Here is a 23,844-nt window from a genome sequence, read left to right on the forward strand (position 1 = left end):
TCTGATCAGACATCAGATTATTTGCCGGACTATGATTTGTGCTTTAGATTTGTAATTATGTAATGATTTGTCTTGATTACTAGGAAGCTTACGTGTGTTATTTTTCTCTACAGGTTGTGGAGGTGTAATTTTACGGCTGAAGGTTGTGTTGCTCTGACTTCAGCTCTGACATTAAACCCATCACACCTGAGATATCTGAATCTGTCTAGAAATGATCTTGGAGATTCTGGAATGAAGCTGATCTCTGATGTGCTGAAGATTCCCAACTGTAAACTGGAGACATTGTGGTAAGATCATCTCTCTGAAACCAGGCGCGGAGCTATGGGCGGGCCTGGGCGGGCCTGGGCCCGCCCACATTGACAGCTGGCCCCCCCAAACACAAAAGTAAAAAAAACAACTCTGTATAGTTAGAAATGTATAATACTTTATGTGGTGTAATTTATCTAATGCATGTTATGTTAAAAACAGTAAAATTATAAGTAAGCCTGATAACTATTTAAAAACTATTAAAGCAGTTGAATGTTGCGTTATAATGAAATATTCCCGAGCAGCTTTCAGCCATGATCACTTTGAAAACTTTTTTTGCAAGCAAGTGGAAAACGTATTTTGAATAACAACACGTTATAAATATGTGCTGCGCGCTTTCCTCTCAATAACATAAACACACAACAAATATGACAGCGGGGTAAAAAATAGAAAGAAAACATCTGATCATAGTGATGTTGTTTGATATAGCGATATAGCAGCACTATAAGTCACGCCACGTTTATTGCTACACTTTATACAATATAGCCTATTGCTTTTAAGCAACAAATAGCCTATCATAACAACCTATAAGCCTACTGTGTAATTGAGACATTAATTTAAGAAATGCATTAAAGCAGAAAGATGTAGGCTGCGGAAATATAGTGGGTTCACTTCAATCCACACCACAGACGTTCTTGGTTTGCTTCTTATTTATTAAATCGAGGCAATTGTTTGATCAAACATTGATTAATATTAAGATACAATTTATACAAAACGAAATTCACTTTAAAGAAAGTCTTTCTACAAAACAAACCTCGCAAAATCGCTTGCCCGACGTCCATTTCGGGCTATGGCGAATTCCTGTCGGGCTAAAAAAAAATGATGCGCCTTGGCCGTCGGGCGGAGGAAAAATATTGTAATGTGTTTGCATTCTCTCAGATTTAGTTAGGTAATTCTGTGGTATGTAATTCGGCGTCATCTTGTTAGCCATTACTATCCTCACTAACAAGTGAAACTGTCAGGAAATGAAGTGAAAGCATTAAATCCATTATTCCTTTCGTTCACGTCTGATATGCGCGCTCCTCGGCTCCGCTCTTCACGAGTAGGCTTGCTCTTGTGCTCATCAAAAAGTATATTAAATGTTTATTTATTTGTCATTTCGTTTAACCCCAGAGTCTAACATTATTCTAGCAATTCCCTTTTTCTTTCTTTATTTAGTAAGTTAACTTAAATATGTGAGAACGAAAATATATTTTTAGTGATTTGCATGAAGAGAATATGATGTTAGAAGCTTCATTTTAAGCATTTAGTAGCCGTATTTATTTAAACATTTTAATAGGTTATTTAAAAAAGTATAAGGTTTTTTTTGGGTTCATTTATATTTCCTGTCACTGTGTGCAGGTTCTTTTTTGTAGGCTATGACCAAAAAGGCTTAATAAATGTCACGTTGCATTACAATTTAAAGTATCAATAATGTCAAAAATGTGACGTGCAGTTCGGGTGTGTGTGTATGCTGTTTAAATTAGTGTTCTGAAGTTTTGATGAATTTTATAGACTTGTTATAGTTTCTTATTCAAAAGTGACACCCATAGATTCAGGCCCACCCGGACTTAATCCATGCCCACCCATATGTCACGTTCTGCATCCGCCACTGTCTGAAACCTCATTCACAAAACACTTTGGGCACAGAAAATACCGTAAAATTGCACATAGGCTTCTGTGTGAACATAAACACGTCCCGTAAATGTTATAGGATCGTTACCGGAAAGAGGACCAAGTAACATTCCCATAACATTCGTGGAAAGCCCTCTGTGTCAACAAGACGCAGAAACAATGCCGTATAGGGGGGGTTTGTAGTGAGGACATGTGTGTCATCGCAACAATGAAGTTATGATTCAGCTCTTTAAAAAGAGGGATTTACATGCAGATTAACATTCACAATGAGAAATGTCTGCAAGCTGGACTGAAGCAGATATCAGGTAAGTTAGCTCGTCACTATTCGCACTAAAGTGGAGATCAATCAGCATCATAAAAGAATAGCGCTTTAAGCGTTCATATGAGTTTATAATAAACAAAAATGCATGCACGTCATCGCAACAAGAAATATCTTTCAGCTCCTTAAAACGGGGTTTTAAATGCACATTAACAATCACGATGAAAAATGTCTGCAAACTCGTCAAATATCCACTCTGACACTGAGATCATTCACCAGCCTAGTAGAACAGTGCGTCATACGCTCCTTTATAGCCTTATCATAAATAAAAATGCACACAGAGAAAAAAACCTACCAAGTGCAGGACTTTAAACATGTCACGTGTCTATATGGATCTTTAAAAACCCAAACAGATTCCGGAAAATTCAATTCAATTTTATTTATATAGTGCTTTTCACAATTTGGTAATTGTATCAAAGCAGCTTTACATTAATAGAAGCAGTGAAAAGCACAGAAAATCGACAGATAGCACAACATAATACACGAAAGCACAAGCAGCTAAATTTGCTGCGGCTATAAATCAACATTATAAGCGAACGTATTACTAATGTAACGTATAGAGGAGGGTGCTAAGTTAAGCCCAAGAAGGCTGCCTCCCCGGTTTGAAAAACCCCCTAGTTGAAAAAAAAAACCCGGACTTTTTAGCCGGAGAAGTAAAAAAGTCCTAGGAGGGAAAAACCCTTGGGATATATATATATATATATATATATATATATATATATATATATATATACATATATATATATATACATATATATATATATATATATATATATATATGGGGCTGGGTAAAAATATTGATTCATCAATGCATTGCAATTATTTGTTCCTCAATTCAATATCGATTCATCAAATCCTATGAATCGATTCAGCCTACCGGCCAGTGGCGGCGCTGTGGGTGGGCTCCCCGAGGTAATTTGATCCGGCCCTTTATGTAGTCTGTGAAAAAGACATCTCTAAAATAAATAAATGTAGAATTAAAATAAATGTAGTTGGACAACCCTACAGTTACGAGTTGATGAGCGTGCATCTGTTACAGCATGAGATGCAGAGCGCGAGTCACGTGACTGGTGCGAGCAGCTGTGTCACATGTTTATATTCGCGCTTTGGTCCAGCGCGAGCCGCTCGCGCCCGCATATCAAGACGCGATGACTGACAGTGGTGAGACCACAGACTCTATGGCTGTTTTAACTTCTTGTATTTCCATCTTACAAAACCGCCTTTTCCGACAGTTGTTGTTTGATATGTCTGCTCAATGATGACTTGCTTATCCACAATGACATTAGATGTCTTAATAAAGGAAACGCATTGAAACGATTAGTAACAGTTAATCACCCATCGCGCCCAACACCTGCACCACTGAACGTGTATCTACTGACAAACATACACCTGATTTTACTGCTCTAGCGAAATCTAAAAGTATAATTTCTCTTATTAGAAGCTAGACTAATGTTTGCCAGTTATTAAGATGGCTGTTGTAGGGGGTAGTGAAATAATTGGCTTTGACAAAACAGCATAAAACAAAGTTATGTTACATATTGTAAACTTTTTTGTCATGTGTACTAAAGTGAGTAAATAAGTTAAATTCTCAATGAGTGTGATATGGCTCTTATTTACCCCAAATGTAAATTAAAGCATCTTACAGTGTGCTTATGTTGTTATGCAGTTTTAAAATACAACATATGAACATGTCTGGATGTAGAAAAAGCCTACTTGGACATCTTACAATGCACTAATTTTGTTGTAGTTTGAAAATACATGTTTGTAGAAAAAGCCTATTGTACAATGCACTGATTTTGTTGTTATGCAGTTTAAATTTAGGAAAATTTTGTCATAATCACTGATATATCTTCGGCCCCTTATTTGAGATGCTTTTCATGAACTGGCCCCCATGACAAACTAACTGAATAGCCCTGCTCTAGTGAGAGCGTTCAGCGTTGTACAAGACACGCTTTACCAAAACACGCTTTACCAAAACAGCAAGATGGCAAACAGCAGCTGCACTCCGTTCAAGCCTGCACCAAAAGCTAAAATTAAAATATAGGCTACTCAGGTACTGAATTACTTGTGTATCTACTTATTATTGAATCAATATTAAAGCAAACAAATCAATATCGAATCGAACTCAAGAATCGGAATCGAATTGTAAAATTCCTAACAATACCCAGCCCTTATATATATATATATATATATATATATATATATATATATATATATATATATATATATATATATATACATTGAAGCGGATAAAGAGATTAAGCAGAGATTAAGCGGGTATTGCCGGTGGTCATTGGTCAGGCATCAGCTGGGCATCACGTTGAAGAACAGCCAGTAGATCAGAGGTGTGCCGACTTTCACATTTACCGGAACTGGGTCTGTTTGTCTCATTGTCCTCGGGATCGAGGATGAGACAGGGAGAGAGAAATCCTTTTAAATATATAAACATACAATATATGAAATAAAAGAACAGACCCTCTGCTTTCAAACAAGAAAAATCTGTTTCATCCTACCTTCATGTGTTCTGTTTTTATCACCTCTCAAATATGTGTAGGTTTCATCAAAAACACCAAATTTTGAGCAAAAAGCTGAGATAATTCCATTTTTGTGAAGGACTTTTGATAGAGATCAGATGCAGAGCGATCTTTAAAACATACACGGACATACAGCTGTTTGCCCTAGGTTGCGGAAGAGCGCCACCTGGGGGATAATAGCGGTATTGCAGATTGACGAGATAACTCGTCAATGGTGGGGAAAGAGTTAATAAATTCAACGTATGAATTAAATATACATGCATTTGTTAGAAGTACAACAGTTCTTTAGTTAAGAGCAGATAGTAATTTTCTGAAGAGATTAAAGGCGGAGTCCACGATGTTTGAAAAACGCGTTGGAAAAGGAGACTGGCCGACTACCAAAACACACTTATATCAAATCAAATCAAATGCCGGTTTGCGTATGTGTGGGGCGGGTCTATCAACAGAAGGTCCAGATTCTATTGGGGTAGGGGCGTGTTTGTTTAGGTGATTTCAAATATCAACATTGGCTTTCAAACATCATGGACTCCGGCTTTAATTAGGTTACTGTACCTTTAAGATGTAAAAAGTGTAAAATGTTTGGAGAGATCTTGTTGCTTTTAGACTATTTGGACCAGCAGGTGTTGCCAGCATATGGTGTTTCAAACACTTTGAAAAACTGAATTAATTTTTGAAGCAATTGGTTCAATTGACTAATTTCTTCCATCACTATGTCTTAGTCTCTTATTTTGAAGTTCTGTATTGCCATCCATGTCTATAGTTATTTGTAGTTCTGTTTCTTATTGGTCCTTGTGCTTGATTGTTTCCCAGGTGTTTCATTATCTCGTTTTCCCTCAGTATATATTGCCCAGTGTCTCAGTTGTCTTTTAACAGTCAGTGTTCATGCTAAGGTTTGGTTTATGTCTTTAAGTTATCCTGTTTCTGTTTCATCTACCTTATTTTGCATTTACTTTATAAATGTTTACTGTGTGTGGATCCACTGCCTTTGCCTGCCTTCATCCAATGTAACAATGACACACCTGCTACTCTTGTCTAGTTTTTTTTGTGTGCTATTTGTGTGGAACTTTTGTTTGTTTGTTTGTTTGTTTGTTTATTAAGATCCCCATTAGCCACTGTAACAACAGTAGCTATTCTTCCTGGGGTCTCCTCAAAATTTATTACATGTTTCACTTATATTTTTACACCATTCACACACCTACACACAATAACAATATACAAGACATACATACGTTCATAGCAGCTCAATGTCAAAGAAAAGAAAAACTCAAAACAGCTCATTTTCTGCTATCATTCTATACTCCAATACTTATTCTATATTCACAAACAAAACTAAATTATTGAGCTCAACATAAATCTTCATAAAAATCAGAGTATACAATTATCAATTACTGTGTAAACAAGAAAAGTTTTAACTTCTTTTGAAAGCGTTTTTTTATTATTTCCAGCAACAAAAATCCTGCTAATGAGTTTCATGCCACCATAGCTCGATAAAACACTGACCGCTGTATTTGGTTCATTCGACATAAAGGCAACACACATCGCATCTCACCTGTTTGTCTAGTGCAATAATTATGTGTATCTGGAAAAAAAGGACAAACCACTATAAATTGTTTCTGGAGTTTTGGATACAATAACGTTTCTCATAAATGTTACTAAGAAATACTTAACTCTCATTTCTACAGTTAACCAAGCCAAACTATCATGCATAACAATCACACTGTTCTATATGGACAGCCCAAAACAATTTGGGCTGCTTTATTTTGAGCAACCTGAAGTCTGTGTAAATTGTTTTCACTTGTATTTTACCAAACAACTGAGGCATTATCCAAACAAGAAAGCACTAATGACTGAACGAGTTGTTTTGTTGTTCAACAAGGAATGAACTTCCTACATCGTCTAATAATAGCCATGCTTTTACCCATTTTTTGTAAAATTTGGTTAATTTGACTATTCCAAGACAACTTACTATCAACAATTACACCTAATAATTTAGTTTATTCTACTTGTTCAATCAAATTATCCCCAGATAACAAGTTTAATGTGGGTGTCGTTTTTAAAAAATGTTTTTACCCAACTACCATTTTGTCTTTTTTATATTGATGAGTAATCTATTAGCACTAATCCATTGTGTAACTAAGGTCAATTCTTTATTTAAGATGTTATTAAGTTGATCTACTGTTCTTGCAGATGCATATAGTGTAATTTCATCTGCATATATTGCCATGGTGGCATGTTCCATCACCAGGGGAAAATCATTAGTAGGGATGCACCGATCCGATATTCTGGATCGGTATCGGGGCCGATCCGGCATTTTTTGCTGGATCGGATATCGGACTAACAGGACCGATCCAATTCCGATACTGCGCATTACCCATGGTTGTCACTGACAAGCGATTAAAACGTCAAAGTATTATAAAAGCACCATAAACGTTTTTATGCACTATAATCAAATTCATCTTACACTCAATAGCTTCATGTGAAGGAACAAACGCACCTTTAAAGATATTAATGTTCACAAAAACACTGTAACTTACTTGCAAACTGAGTTAATCCACTGATGAGAAGCGGACGGATGAAAACGCGGCATTCAATACACGCACACACACAAGATAACTGTAACGTTAGGCTTTATTAAAGATCTGATTTTATAAAGTCTCAGTAAGCTGTTGGATGGATGCAATTCACTATGTGCTGAGGATTCACAGGTGAAGCGGACGGATGAAACGCGTCATTCAACACACGAACCCTCAATAACTGTAGGCTATTTTAAAGATCTTATTTTATAAAGTCTCAGTAAGTTGTTGGATGGATGCAATTCAGTATGTGCTGAGCACACGATGCATCAAATCTCTTTGTGTTTTAATACTTATGAACTTAACTTTCCATTGTGGAGCGGGGATTCCCATGTGAGTGTGAGGACGCTTCTAGAGCATCAATGCGGCACCCAGGAAGCACAGTATTGCGCAGAATGCGCACTCAGTATGATTTAGGCGCATCAATTCTGCACCCGAAATGTGCATAAAAGGTCCGGTTAAGTGCATAATTCCCAAAATAACCATCTGCACACTAAAGCTTTTTTACTGTGACTTTTTGCGCAATTAAGGAAAATATATTTAGCATACTTATTTGATCAAACATGCCTATTTTATTTTCTCCTAAACACTGCCAAGGTTAATAATTACTAATGTTCTTGTAACTTGTAAATCATTTTAAATTATTGGTTTTTACTTTAAAATTATAATTATATGTAATATAATTATATTATGCTAGATTTAGACATTTATATAGTGTGTGTGTGTGTGTGTGTGTGTGTCTGTGTGTAATTTAAATTGCTCAAGAAAAATACAGTAGTATCGGATCGGCAGGTATCGGAATCGGCCGATACTCAGAATTCGGGTATCGGAATCGGATCGGAGATGGAAAAAGTGGTATCGGTGCATCCCTAATCATTAGTAAAGATAGTAAAGAAAAAAAGAAGAAAATTAAAGAGGCCCTAAACAACTACCCTGGGCACTCCACACCTCATCTCTTCAACCTCAGAATAACTACTATTAAAATACACAGAATACTCTCGGTTACTGACATAACTCTCCGTCCATTTAATAGGAGCTGCTTCAAATCCATAACAACATAATGTTTTATTTAATATACTATGATCTTTGAAAACATAAAACGCACTTAAATCCAACAAAACTGTACCAACCAAATTTTTATTATCAATTTCCATTAACCAATGATCAGTAATCTGAGTCAGTGCTGTAGTCGTCATGTGAGAGACTGAAATGTGTGTCATTGTTCTCTACAGGTTGTGTACGTGTCATATCACAGATGAAGGTTGTGTTGCTCTGTCTTCAGCTCTGAGATCAAACCCATCACACCTGATACATCTAAATCTGTCTGATAATAAATTGGGAGATTTAGGAGTGAAGCTGATCTCTGATGTACTGAAGAATCCTGACTGTAATCTGGAGAAACTGGAGTAAGATCATCTCTCTTATAGTCAAACATGTACAGGGTTTGAAGTTAACTTTTTTGACCACCAGCCATTATGGCAGGTGGATTTAGAAATCCACCTGCCACATTGACTTTTTACCAGCCAATTTTTTTATTGCCTGAATAGTGAATTATAACATTGTCTTTATTGTAACAAACACAACAATGGATATAAAATCAGTGAGAGATCTGATCCATATACAAATATATCAACAGGTTCATGAATATACATGAGACACCGATATCTCATCAAAGAATTAAAGTGTTAAGCCACGTACAGAACCCGTGAAGATGTAAATGGGGCTGATATTCCTCTTTTAATCGAGGACGACTAGTTGTGGGTGTACATCGATTGTACACTCATTAGTGTGCTGCATTGTGGGGTTGAATTAGTGCACTCTATAATGTCCATTTTTATTTTGGACACCAATAAAAATATGTTCTCTCAAATAGTGCACTATTTAAGGGTAAGGGTCTGTTTTGGCAACAGCAATCAACTCTTCCAGCGAGATTTGCTAGAAGACTGTACATAGTATATGGTATTTTTATATTTCAGAACTGCACTTACAGTTGATATATTTTGTGTTTCTGAATGTTTATATGATGACCACAATGTAGTATTACATAATTTGCATGAAATCATTGTTCTCTACAGATTGAGGGAGTGTAATATCACAAATAAAGGTTGTGCTGCTCTGACTTCAGCTCTGAGATCCAACCCATCACACCTGACAGAGCTGAATCTGTCTTATAATAATCTTGGAGTTTCAGGAGTGAAGTTGATCTCTGATCTAAAAGATGATCCACATTATAAACTAGAAACAGTACGGTGAGTAGAGCTCATTAAAATACATTTTTAAAGTAAACTCATGCAATTACAAAAAGTTAAATATCAGGATGCAAAATAATAAAAAGGATTTGGTGCTGTTAAAGGTTGTGTATTCTTCAAGCGAAATAACATTTTTTTTAGTTTCTTAATTTGCTGTATCTATAACATGTAAGCTACATCTAATCATTCATGAAATGCAGGTTAAAGTAGCGTTTATGTAAATAATAGATAATATATGAAGAGTTTCGTTGCAAAACGAGATAACCACCGTTTTTAATTGTTCAGAAATCTCTTTTTTCGGTTGTGTATTCCAATTAATTTCAATGCAACTGCAGTTGGTTAGTTTTGATTTAAACCTTCATAACTTAAGCTTCATAAAATACAGCTTAGTAGCACCATAAAACAAAATAATAACATGATAACATAATATTAAACATGTTTTGACAAAAATGTTAAAAAATGGATTTATCTCGTTTTGCAACGAAACTCTCCATATGTAAGGGATAATGTATAGACCCTTTTACAGCCCATATGATCAAATAGCCTGGGCTGTTTGATCAGTATATATTTCGGCAACAGAAGTGGTGTTGTGTGGTGTTGTTCCCCATTGGTTCTTACATGTAAGCAACTCAGAGAGTTTATTAAAATGGTTTCCCAGCATCAAAATGTCTGGTTGGGTTTGGTTGCAATATACTAATATACGTATATATGTATCTGGACACTTTACATTTGGGCATCTGCTAAGGTCCACTCCACTATAGTACACGGATCTGGTAGCTGTGTTGAAAAATTTGCTAAGTCAACTTTTTAAAATAACTTTCTCTGTGTTGGTTCACTGCTGATTCTTGCCATACTTCCGTTGTTAAACTGCGCGTGCATACGTTGCCACGTATATATATGTTTTTAGGTTATATTGTTTTTCGAATATAAAAAATTGGAGAAATGTGTCACTCACTATAGATTTTAACTAAATGCTTATCACAGTTTTAATTTGGGCAAGTTAGGGTTAAAATAAAAATGCCCAGAAAATAACAACAGATAAAGGGCCCTATTTTAACGATCTAAGCACATGGTCTAAAGCGCACGGCGCTCAATCCAAAAGGGTTGTTCCTATTCTCGTAATGAGTAATGGGTGTGTTTTGGTCTTAACGTGCAATAAACTAATGAGAGTCTCATCTCTTTAAAAGCCAGTTGCACTCATGCCATGCTGATTCCCTATTTAGATGGGGAATTTGTAAACTGAAAAACTATAGGAATAAGGAATAAGACAACCAGTTTAAGATTGATGTTAAACATTGCATTGTTTTTATTTGTATTGCAAATTGTTATTTTTATTTAAGGGGACATATCATGAAAATCGGACTTTTCCCATTTTAAACTCTTTCCCCGCCAGCGTTTAAAAAATAGTTGCCAGCCAGCGCCAGCAGTTTTTACATTTTCCCAAAACTTTAATGCCTACCAGAAATATTTTTCTTTAAATATATATACATACAACATATCAAATTTAAGAACAGACCCTCTGCTTAAAAAAAAGTAAACAATTTTTAGCAAAAAGCTGAGAATTCCATTTTTGTGAAGGACTTCTGATAGAGATCAGATTCAGAGTGATCCTCAAAACATACACAGTGTTTAAACGGTTTCGCGTGGGGGCTTGCTTTTGCGTTGTATATGTTGGGTGGATAATAGCTGTATTACAGATTGCTTTTCGATGTATTGTGGCTCATAAAGGTAGCCACGAACAGCGGATTAGAGCATCACGCTTGCGAAATCACCCTCTTCCATATCATATTGATTACTTTCCGCTATTATTGTAACATGAAGTCTGGCTCGCTCCACAACGTCTGTTACCTTAGCTTAGCATAAAGATGGCGGCTGATTGTTTTTTTTTTTTGTGTATGTTTGTGTATTTTCATACACCCACTCATCTATTATAGGTCTGTAGCGTGAGTGGGTACCACCCATAGCCCCCCTTCGAAAAATTAGGAAAATAAGTGTTTGTAGTCTTACACTCTGGACAAAGATATAGCACTTCCTTCTTTCAATGATGCAAAATGATTTAACATCATTGAAAGAAGGAAGTGCAACACTGAAATCTGTGTTTCTCCTGTCTCTGGGGAAACTGAGACAATGATGCACGACCATTCAAAAACATGACTGGGGTTCTAAAGATACAAAGCTTAATGCAAACGATTGAATGTCCCTTTAAGCAACTGAAAAAGCACAAATGTCAGTGTAGGCCAGAAGTGAAGTATTCATATTCTTCAAGTAGAAGTAGAAGTATAGACTTCGGTAATTGATACAGGATTTCTGTAAGTGTGGCGGAATGCCTTCGGTAGTAGATTTATTTCGTGAGTCTCCATCTGAGGAACTGCTTTTATCGTGCACAAAAGAGCAGTTATTCCAAATTGCAGAGTTTTATAATTTAGGTTGCTCCTATGTAAAACTTTGAAGGAAAATTTGCAGAGATTTCTTCGGGCAGGTTTGGTTGAGTTTTTTGAGTATTTTGAGGTTTGGTTGGTTTTACAAATGCCGTTAGAAAAAGCTAGTGTTGTGGAGGAAGTGGCTGATCCTTCTATTACTGAAAATACTATTCAATTAAGAGAGCTAGCAATTAAAGAAAAATAATTGGCCTTAGAGAACACCAGATTAGAGCTGCGAAAGCGTGAACTTGACCATCAGTTTGCTCTTAAATGGATGGAATTAGAGTTGAGTTCTAAGGCGGCTCGCACTGCCTCGGATGATTTTGATGTCGGACGAAATAGGAGGATGGTTCCTCCGTTTTGGGATAAGGATGTTGAAAAGTACTTCTGTCATTTTGAGAGGTTTGCAACTTCCTTAAAGTGGCCTGAAAATGTCTGGTCTTTCCTCTTGCAATACGTAATTACCGGTAAGGCACAGGAGGTATATGCTTCGCTGTCTATAGAAGATTTTACTGATTACAAGATTGTTAAAGCTGCTATATTAAAAGCCTACGAGTTCCAGAGGCATATAGACAGTGTTTTAGACACTGCGTGAAACTTGCGGATCAGACTTATGTTGAGTTTGCGAGTGAAAAGGAAATGTTGTTTGATCGGTGGTGCGCATCTCAAAATGCCGAGAGTAGAGAGCAGGTTAAACGACTAATTCTTCTTGATGAATTTAAAAGTTGTGTACCCAATGACTTAATTTTAACCCATAAAGTTTCATTTAAAGATCAGATCGGAGCATGAGTGTATAAGTGTGCCCCAGGCATACTTTTTCAAAAATTAGATCTTTTTGATAAAATGGATGTGTCCTAAATCTCCTGATTAATGCAGTCACCCAAACTGTAGTTACAGTAGTTTGACATTATTTTAAAGGTTTTACATAGTGGTCTGACACATGCCAGTCCACGTTGTGAAAATGTAAGCCTTAATTTTATCCCCATTGTTTGCTGCACCTGACCATTCACAAAGTCCAGTGGTGTGGTGGATGTTAGCAACGTTGTGTGGGAGCTGTCCTCCTGAAATCATTCAATTTGCTGAAACACAGAGAAAGTTGTGGCCAAACTAAGACAAAAAATGACCTCAACAACCCAAAAGGGTTCATATATGAGACCAATGGTTAATGTTCATTTATTCAGAAATTCCTCAACAATTAGTTAAACCTTAGCGTCTGTAAACATTTCACAAGTGACTGCTTCAGTATGGCAGTTCAATGCTAGTTTCTCCAGGAAAAGATGTTGCAGTCCTTACTTTGTTGGGTCTGACATCAAATCCACAACCCGCAAGTAAACACATTTTAAGTAGGGCTGCAAAATCAATTTCACACGATTGTCACACGCATCTCGTTGATAAGTAGTAAAGCGGCATCAACTGCTTTCAGAACCGGCTGCCGGTTGCCGCTTCTGAAAGCAGATTATGGCGATTTACTACTAATCAATGAACCGGCTTTACTGACGAGATGGACGAGACAATTGCATGAGATTTATCATGCAGTCCTTACTTTAAATTTACATTATGGTGCCAGAGAATGGCACCACAGCCGTCGCTCAGCGGCAAAGCGCAGAGGGTACATAAGTCTGTACTATAAGCAAATTGTGCGTCAAACCTCACTTTAGCTGCGCAGGTGTCACTGATATGAACAGGAGTTTTGTCTTCGCTTGCTTAAGAGTTATTGTTAAAGGCTATATTTTGATACAAACTATTTTTTGTAACAAACTTTGGAAACTAAATTAAACTCTATATGAAAAATGTTAAACTAAAATATTAGCTTAATTATACAACCATTTACAGTTGCAGACCCTAAAAGGGCAAGCACTGCTAATACAATGGATCATATTTTCCATTAGAGCTGTTCAACACACGCTTTTGCTTCAAATACATTTGTCATAAAAATCCATATTATATATACAAGTCTGAACTTAAAATAGTGTATACAAAAAATGGTTTTAGATTTAATTTATATCACTGACTGACAGCCCTAATAGTCTCTTGATGTGACAGTGGTGATGTTCTGTTATCTGATGGTCTTTGTGTTTCATTTTTAGGACTTAAACCCCTGGGGTCCGACCACTTTGGGACACTGGCAGAGGTTCTGAGATGCTTGGTCTTTTTTTAGTTGCTTTAAACATATCAATGGTTCATATCACATAACACTGTATTCAGCACAAACTGTGCTAAAATATGCACACCTTACTCATATATATATTGTATTTTTAAGTAAATGATGTTTATGGGTGGTTAGTAAAAATAAAACAAAAGTTGCTGAAATCAGGCTTGTGCACAATTCAGAATTTCAGAATTGGCCTCTATTCAATTCATGAATTGAAATTTGAATTGAATTGACTCCGCCTTACAGGAAGTTGAATTTGAATTACAGGAAGTGGAATTAAATTCATAGCAATTCAAAGAATTCTACAGTCACAAGAATCTCACATACATTCAGTGTTAGGAAAGTTACTTTAGAAAATTGTTTGGCAACCCTTTTAAATACTTGGTAAAATTAAAGCATTCTGGGAAATGAAGTCATGTTCCATCGTGTTCCATAAAATTACAATTGCAAAAAATCAAACTTAATTATTTGTTATGTGACTAGAGTTTTTAAAATGAATTGCTGGGGGAAAACATTTCCTGTTAATATAATCTGTACAAACGAATATATTTATAGAATATGTAAGGCAAACATATATGACATATACTGAAAGCTTCATTTTTAACACTTCACTTACTGTATAATATGTATATGAATTTCTTTGAATTTCGATTGAATTGCAATTCTGCTTCCTTTAATTAAAAATTCGAATTGTAATTCCAGATCCTGTTTTTGACATAAAAGAATTGAATTGGAATTTAGGAGTCATTCTCAATTCAATTCTGAATTCTGCACAAGCCTGGCTGAAATAAGGCCAATGAACACACACTAAACATTTTTTCAGCAACATAAAAGTACTGGGTCTTGTAGAGTTGGGAATTTGCTACAAAAAGATGCAAAAACCATTTATTCACATGAAACAATGTATTGATTTAGCTTTTGTAAGACTTTTTGTAAGACAAGGGATGGTCAATGTCATGATTTGATTCACACCTGGAGATGAAGACCCAACCCCCTAATGCCTCGATGAGTTGTGCTAGAAAGAATTTAAGGACATTTTTTGTACACATACATTTTAGGAGACAACTTTGTGTCAGTTTGTAAAACAGTTCCTGAAGATACAAGTGAACATCACATGACTGGCATTTCCAAAGTCTTTATACAAGCAATGCTAAGAATCTGAAACTTTGAGTGATACACAATAGATGTATGAGCTGTTACATAAACTCCATAGTTTTGTACTGATGAGAGTGATGCAGACCTGTAAGAAAGTTATAAACAGCTGTTAGCATAAATTGTCCACAGAAATACCAAATAAGCTTACCTACATAACTTATGGGTAAATATCACTGATAGCACTAAATACAGATAAACTGTACATACACTACATTTAGAACATCTCAGATTTACATCTGCAGTGCTTGGTTATATAAAAAGCTATTTTCAGATGCCCACCGACTGATTGTTCATAGCTTCTGTTTATAACAATGTTTTAATGCGTTCTGTAAACGTGTATAAACTGTTTAACTCCTGCGTAAATAATGATGTTGCATGTAAACAATAGCGCAATGTACAGAATCATATTACAAAACCCGAAACGTGAAAGAAAACAATAGACAAAAGAATAGTCAAGACGGCAAATGATTAGCCATTCACTGTGCCATCCTTCCTATATGCAAATTACGCAAGTGGCATAGGGCCCCCACACCACCAAAATAATTTAAATACCATTATACAGGGCTCGATAACTTTTTTCACTAGTTGCAATAGTGTACCAAACTTTTTTTCTTAGGTGCACCAGAACAAAAGGTAGGTGCACCCAAATTTTTGACCGCATCGCATTTAACGCCACAGTTTTACAAGCACCCAACCCTGTTAATCTGCACGAGTTCTTTATTTACATGAATTCAAAGTTACTGTTAGTTTAAATCTACTTACCTCAAAAAACTATACAGCATTAAAAAGCATTAAGACTTAAGATTCAGTTTTTGACCTTTATTTTATTCAGAAAATCCTATAGTGACAGTAATGTCTTAATTTTTTTTTAGGAGTTATGAATTTGTATTTAATTTTTAAGTAAGACCCTCAGTTGCTGTCATTGAGAAAAATCCTGATGCATGGTTGTCATGAAAGCACTCAACAACTCAGTGTTCATTTGGGGCTTTTTTATTCAAAGTGTGCATATTTGTTGAAATATTTATTCCATTTTAAATATTTACTTTAAATTAGTAATATTTAATCCATATTTATTCCATACATTTCAATGGCTACAGCCATTCACATTCTGTTTGTCTGTTTTATTCATACGTGAAGCTAGAGGGCGCTCATGAAAGACTCGTTATGACAACTTAAGGTGTCACGCGGAGATCGCCACTTTACAGGGAAATGAAGATGTTGTGATGTTTTAAAGCATTGAGACAATAAACACAATTGAGATGATATATGGTTTATCTGTGTTCTTCACGCCTTTGTCGGGTATTTTATAACAATACTGTATATTTATAATGCTATGCTAATTGAGCATAAATAGCATAAAATAGTTCTGTAAAATAGTTTTCTATATTTTGTGATCAGAAGACACACCAGATCATACAAGGTTGTTTAAAGCACTTGACTTTTGATGTTTTACAGTAAGTTTAATTATAAATCCCTTTATTTGTCATGTTTTAATGGTGGGCTGATCTAACACGTTACTTGCTGTACTGTATAACATTAATGTTACACATCCTGTTAACATGCTCTGGAGTTTTAGGAATAATTTCGACTGGTAAAGCTTCTTTTTAGGTAACCTTAAGCTTCTTTTTGAAAGAAAGGCATTTGATACAAAGAAATGAGGGATTAAAATCCTGAATAGAAATTCGTGAGTAATAAAACTAAAAGAATAAACTTTTTTCAATGTAACATTGCTGTACTTTGGGTTTACGTTCAAGACGTTTTTCTTTATCAGAATTATGCTCTGGCTCTGACTCGATCGTATGTGGTTCATTACCTAATGCCGGGACCGGGGCTTGACATCTGCGGTTACATCCACTCTGTTTATCGGATAGGCCACTCGCCTCACTTGGCGCTTTTGACTGCAACACGCCATGCATATTTTTAAATGCACACACACGTACAGGAATATCTGGACCACGGCCAATCAAAGGGATGGGTCCACCCTTCACTATCTCTGATTGAGTTATACCACGACATGGACCTAATGTGCTTCACTAGTTTGCCTGCGCATTCAGGTCTTAATGATTAATGGTAAACAAACTTGGCTTGCTGTCCTCGAAGGGAGCTCCGTACCTGAGCTCTGAACCTTCAGAGAGAGCAAACATGAGGCTGGGGTTTGAGCCACAAGTTCAACACCCTGCAACTGAACTGCAAAGAGAAAGAAAGAGAGAGTGAAGGAGGAGATGGGGAGGAGGAGGAATGCCGGAAAAGAAAGCAGCTGGCCTGAAGGCTGCCTTATATACGTCCATGATGATGATGATTGACAGGCCCTGAATGTTTAGGCTCCTCCCAAACCTACGTTTAGAACTTAATTTGTTGTTGAACCAAAGGAAGACTTTCAGAAACAGAGTTGTAGAGACTTTTAATCTGTCGAACGGCTGGTTGCACAGAGCTTCGTGCCCTGGATGTGCACCCTACAAATCGCATCCGATAACTAAGAAAAATGTCATATAGATGATTTCTATGATGTGCCACGCTGTCACGTGACATTGCATAAGCCAAAAGAATTTGAGTTTTTGCAAATGGGCAAAGACTGAAAATATGTAAATAAATTAAAATGATGTCATACTATAGAATCTTTAAAGAAGCCACACTTTCCATAAAATACTGTATTTCTTTCTAAAAAAAAACCTAAAACAAGCTAATTTCAAACATTTTAAATTTCAAATATACAACAAAAGGGTTTGAAGATTCATATGAACATTTCAGTCAATTGACCATAAACTTTTGAATAAAAGTGCATCTGATATGTACATGTTTAAAGGTTAATAAGAAGATATTACATTTTTGATCTCTTACATTTTGAGTCTCTAAGCCCAATTTTGCATTGATATGATGCTTTCCGTTCACTTCCCGAGCAGGTGCATGCAAAAAGCATACATCTTTTAGTGCCATTTTATGTAATGGTATATATTTTTTCAAGAACTGACCTTTTATTTTTTCTACTCATTTGAGTATAAGATGTCTTTAAAATGACATATTTTGTTACTGGTCTTTAGTATGTCAAGTGCAGATATTACACATTATGAAATTATATTATATTTAAATTATATTTTTTCCATATATTTTGACAGTAAAACAAATTCATATAAGATGAGACTTAGAATATGAGAATTTTGTCTGACTTTAAAATGAGCATGCAACAGTGTATAATCACATCTACTGTACAAAAAAGGCTTGCAGGAGATATTTCAAGAGAAACATATAAAACCATTATTATAAAATAGATTCAATTCATAAGATACCTCCACAATTCTTAGCTATATAAATAATAAAATCAATTTGAGAACATATAACAGTTTGCTATGCCATTATATCTTGCCGTGTAAAGAAAAACTCAGTGAAAGCTTTTTCTAAAATTATTGTATTCTGTATTATATGCATCAAAAACAAATCACTTGTCCCTATACTGTAAATGATTGCATATATGATGTGTGGCATCATGAATATGCTAATTGGCACACAATGTCTTCTAGCGATATTTAGCGACTCTCCAAGCAGAAAATAGAATATAATTGGCAACATTGGTACTGTGAGGGATCTGATGTCACTTCTATTCTGCCTTGATTAATATATTTTAGATTAGTTCAGTTCAAAGTCTGATCTCAATACTTGATAATATATATATATATATATAAATAAATATATATAAATAAATATATATATATATATATATATATATATATATATATATATATATATATATATATATATATATATATATATATATATAAATCACTGTGCTTTACCGACACAGACTCTGTGGGTCCATAAACTTTTTCCTTAAATACATAAAATAAATCTGCAAGGTTACAAAGCTCATCGTTTACTCCAAAGAAACATATTCTCTAATAGAAAGCATTTCTACATTAAATGGCTTGATGGGACAACAAATTGCTTTTTCTGTATGTTATGACGTCACAATTTAGTTCATTTAAATAATTACCATGCACCCAAAATATGCACAAAAATTAAAGAGAGGGGGAAACCTGGATGACTTGTTTAGTAGTGTGTTCATTTGATAACGTTTTGGCATAACAAAGCATTTGAAACAAACCAAGAAGGAGGTGCTGCAATAATATAAAATATTTGTAAAATAATATTTTCTTTTTTTGAACAATCAAGAATAAAACCTATTCTAGTACACCACTAAAACAATCAAGATTTTATCAAGAGTATAAAAGGACCCAAGGCCATTGCTAATGGGGTTAAAGGTGATGTTGTTATCCTAATTACCCTAATCCTATAACCTACCATCACTACTGCACCTGCCATCATTTTCTCATCTTTTTGCATTATTGTATATAAAGTTGGTTTGTATAACACATGAAATATTGACATAATCTATATGTGACTTGATTGTTCATTATATCACAATTGTGAAACCACCACGTGTCCATGCCCTAACATTCTATTAAATTAATAGGACGATATCAGATTTTAATGATAAAACATTACTTTATCAGTCTCTATTTTTATATCTGAAGTCTCATTGTATGTTATTACAACACAAATGCCCCATATATAGTTATTTATTGATAGTTGTACATTTTACTTTTTAACCCTGTTATACCTAAATATAGAAAAAAAAACGTTTTGTTGCGGTGATGTCAACATATTCATTATATGGGCAGACATAAAGTTTTTAATTTCTCTTTTTAAGTTCAGAGGCATTGTCACACACCTCCTCATCAGTTATATCAGAGTCCCATCTCAAAGTCACTTATTTAAATTTGGATGATATAAATAACATCATACGCATTGTAGATAAGACAGTCCTGGCTAGTAGCATTCTGAAGTAAGAAACACACAGATTATTTCCATGCTTATTAATCTTGATGCAAATCATTTCCAATCACATATATACATTTCAAAGGATTCACCCATTCCACAGAATTCACACAACACTGTCTGGCAAGCTTATTGTCCTCTATTTATAATGCTAATATCACCTATACCCCCCACCCTACATTCCAGAACAATATCACCACCTGACCCTCATGCAGCAAACTGATATTTGAGCAAACAAAGCCCAAACAAGAAAACAGGACCAGCTAAGTATGTTTTATAAATAATAAGATACAGATAGTTTCAAATGTTACTACATAAATACTTTCAAATTCTCAAATAATTAATTTCCTAAAAATGTATTTAATCTTAAAGCTCCAGTGTGTACTTTTTTTAGTTAATTCTTAGCAAAAACCCATGTTTTCTTTCAAAAGTATGTGCTCATTCATGTGTAATTACTTCCACCCCACTAATCAAAGTATTCTCGTAAGTGTAGAATCTGCTATTTAAAATACTTACGGTCGAGTTGCTCGACTGGCTGAATCCATGTTGTGCCTCCATCTTTGAAATACATTCGCCGACGAGGGACATTCCTGAAATTCAAGCTCCGCCTTTCGCGCTTTCAGAGTACACTCAAGCTGGCCGCGAGCTGAAGCCTCCGGAGGTTGCATGTGTAGGCGGTATACGTCATCAAGACAGTCTTATTTCAGAATATTAACAATTATAAAGCTGACAATTATTCTTAGTTAATTGTAAATTGATGTAATATGCTTATGACTTGCGAATGTAATGCTCAGTTAATTTAAATAAACCAGGCTTGATGACGTATGCAGCCCGGATATGCGACCTGCGTTAGACTGAATCCTTCGGCCGCACGCCGTGATAAACCTGCAATCTAATGCTTTGAAAGCCTGTTGAAGAACTATTCTCGAGGACATTAAAACAAGTCGCCAAGGAAGCGAAACAGGGATTTTAAACGACAACGCGACAGGAAAAACATCAAGACCAAAGTCAATATTGGAGTTAGTTTTCCAAGATGGGGCTCATTGGACAATGAAGTTGCTAAGTTACTTTCTTCACCACAGGTAATTCAGCATATTCGTTTACATCTATACAGTTTATGTTGTAAACTTGAACATGGGTATGCGTAACACTTGTTAGTGTAAACATGCATGTGGTTTAATGTCTTGGAACAGCCACACGCTGTTTATGTAATCTGATGTAGTGGGACAAGGTGATTGACAGCTGTGTTCACCTATTGGAGAGTAGGGCTCTCTATTTAAAGGCTGATTGGCTGAAGCCGTGTATGTGTCACGTCTGATTTCCCTCCCCTTGTGTCTGTTGACGGTCGTTACAGGTAAGCGTCCTAGCTCATATCGTATGGCTATTTTAATTTTTTGTGTGTGATTTTAAAATTAAATGTCAATTCTAGTGTGTGTTGGCTCCGATGCTGGTGCCTGTTAGCACTGTTCCATGGATTTTAAAAGTGCTAGTCTCTCCGGTTGACTCCCTGTATGCCAGGGCACTGGTGGCTGCCATGACAGCTGTATGCCAGTGTCCGTAAGGTGTCATGCCTGGCGTAAGAAGCGGTAAGTGTGCAACCTGCAACTTTAAGTGAGAGTAGTAATGTGTAGTCATAATGTTTACATCTGTATTCGCTTTAGGATTCTCCCTCTCGTTCCGGGCTGTGATTACCTCTTCGCGCTGTTTTTAGCGCTGCTATTCAGCTTGCAGTGCGCACGTGTTGACATCATTAAAGGGTGCTGCTGGTGTCCGGTCAACCTTTGAATATCGCACCATATAGTGCTCAAATCCATATGTGTTGGGGACATGAACGTTTTTGGTTTAAAGATTAAATGATGCTCTGAATGAGCTCTGTGATTCCCCTATCCAACCTCTTTAATTATTTTGTTTCTTTTGTTTATTTTTGTATTTATACTTTGTTTGCTGCACGTGACTCCTCATCGTTGTAACGTGCCCGGGTGTATGTGTGGCCTATTGAACCTAGTAACACACTGTGACAGAGGGGAGTGGTATGTGAAATTAACCCTCCTAATGATTTATTGTCTCTGTTTGTGTATTGTATTAATGGTCACTATAGAGGAGTTGTGAGAAGTAGTTAAACCATCTATAAAAAGTGTTTATAATTTATGTTCTGTTAAGTGTCTTTAACCTTTATTTTTGGTTTATCGCAGGAGCTGGGGTCCCACGGGTGACAGGAATTTCTACGGTGGTGGTGCTTCTCATCGTGTGCTGTGTAACATCTTGTGTGTTTCGTAGTGTGATTTGAGTGCACTTTGGTGTGTGTGGTTGTGTGGAAGTGTGCTCTGCTCAAACTGAATTCTGTCCTCTGCCGTTGGGAGCCTCAGCCCTGCTGGTAACATTCTCTTTTCTTTATTTGTTTTGATTTAACCTTTTGTTATAATTAAATTTGTGTCTTCCTTTTAAGGGGAAAGAATGAGTACTTGGTGTGTCTTTTTAATCTAGTGTTTTTAAATATTTGTATCAATAAAATTATGTAACATTTTGCATTATACCCACGTCTCCTGCCTACTTTATTATAAGGGACCGAACCTGTGTCCTTCACCCATCATTTTGGGGGTAAATTGAGATTTCCCCGGGTGCAATTCCCGGGGTGGCGTAGTCGGAGTTCTTAAAATCTTAGGCTCATGTTCTCTCTCTAGCACCGCTCTGCTACACTGAGGTAGGCTACTGAGATAAATGTTTTTCATCTTTTCTGACCTCTAACACAAACACACGGTGTACAGCGCTATTTTTAGCCTTTCATTGATAAAAGCGTCTGACCTGCGCGTCTTTCGTTTCATTTTACAAGCGTGTGAAAGTTGAGCGATCTTATTTCACCAATATCAGAGAAAGCTCTTACATATACACGGACATGTAACGTTTACTTAAACATAAGCATTGGACTCTGACATAATATTAGTTCGCGTCCATTTAAACCCGTCATTACTCCAGCAGCTCATGATTAAATGACAGGAGAGGGACTCGTCCACAGACCATCTCCTCAGTAATCTGGAGAGAAGTGGTCGAAAATGGACAAAAAGAGACAGATTTAAACAGCAAGTGTAAACGTAATGTGTCTCTCTCGTCCACTTGTGATCTGATCTACGAAAACACATCTTAATACCAAGTTTAACAGCCCCTGTGATAATTTCCTCGCGTCGATGAAAAAAGAAGTGTCTAAGCTACGTTTATGGTTGCTTTTTGTATGTGATTTTAAGCGGACATATCATGACAATCAGACTTTTTCCATGTTAAACATAATTCTGTGTGCTTTGATGGATCACACGCAAATGACATTGCAAATTGTTCATTTTTTTTCATTGCTTTTGCTTTGTAGCTACTGGAAGCCATGTTAACCTTGCCATGACACGGCCGGGCCACCGTACGAGTTAAAACGCGTTCCGAATGGGGGGGGCTAGAAAGTAATATTCAGTTGGTTGTCATATAGACTTTCACCGCTTGATGGGAGTAGATCCTACACAGTGGAGCTTTAATCTTAAAACATTGATTAAAATTCAATATAGTATCAAAGATATTTAAAATCAGTTAAAATGTACAGCTAATTCATGTAATGTGCAAGGTGCGCAGGTAAATTTTGTTACCCTTCCGACCCATGATCTAGACACATAACTAATCACAGAAAAAAATATTTTAGGCATTTTACTTACATG

At 36.0% G+C, this 23,844-nt stretch overlaps 1 protein-coding gene and 1 long non-coding RNA gene across 4 annotated transcripts in view; both read left to right on the forward strand.

The window, feature by feature from the left end:
• The window catches only part of LOC129437506 (protein NLRC3-like), a 43,229-nt gene extending 28,805 nt beyond the window's left edge, over window positions 1–14,424 (forward strand). For all 3 annotated transcript variants that reach the window (XM_073862781.1, XM_073862782.1, XM_073862783.1), the window contains exons 9-12: window positions 114–287; window positions 8,579–8,752; window positions 9,422–9,595; window positions 14,103–14,424. In XM_073862781.1, the coding sequence (XP_073718882.1) occupies window positions 114–287; window positions 8,579–8,752; window positions 9,422–9,595; window positions 14,103–14,109 (529 nt within the window). In that variant the 3' untranslated portion in view covers window positions 14,110–14,424. The remainder of the gene's footprint in view (window positions 1–113; window positions 288–8,578; window positions 8,753–9,421; window positions 9,596–14,102) is intronic.
• A 6,943-nt stretch (window positions 14,425–21,367) lies between these two features.
• On the forward strand, window positions 21,368–22,850 carry LOC141361456 (uncharacterized). Its single transcript, XR_012367537.1, has 3 exons — window positions 21,368–21,506; window positions 21,582–21,738; window positions 21,814–22,850. It is a non-coding gene; the product is annotated as an uncharacterized lncRNA (long non-coding RNA).
• The last annotated feature ends 994 nt before the right edge of the window (window positions 22,851–23,844 follow it).

Source organism: Misgurnus anguillicaudatus, chromosome 24 (genome assembly GCF_027580225.2).
Source record: "Misgurnus anguillicaudatus chromosome 24, ASM2758022v2, whole genome shotgun sequence".
NCBI classification, from domain to species: domain Eukaryota; kingdom Metazoa; phylum Chordata; class Actinopteri; order Cypriniformes; family Cobitidae; genus Misgurnus; species Misgurnus anguillicaudatus.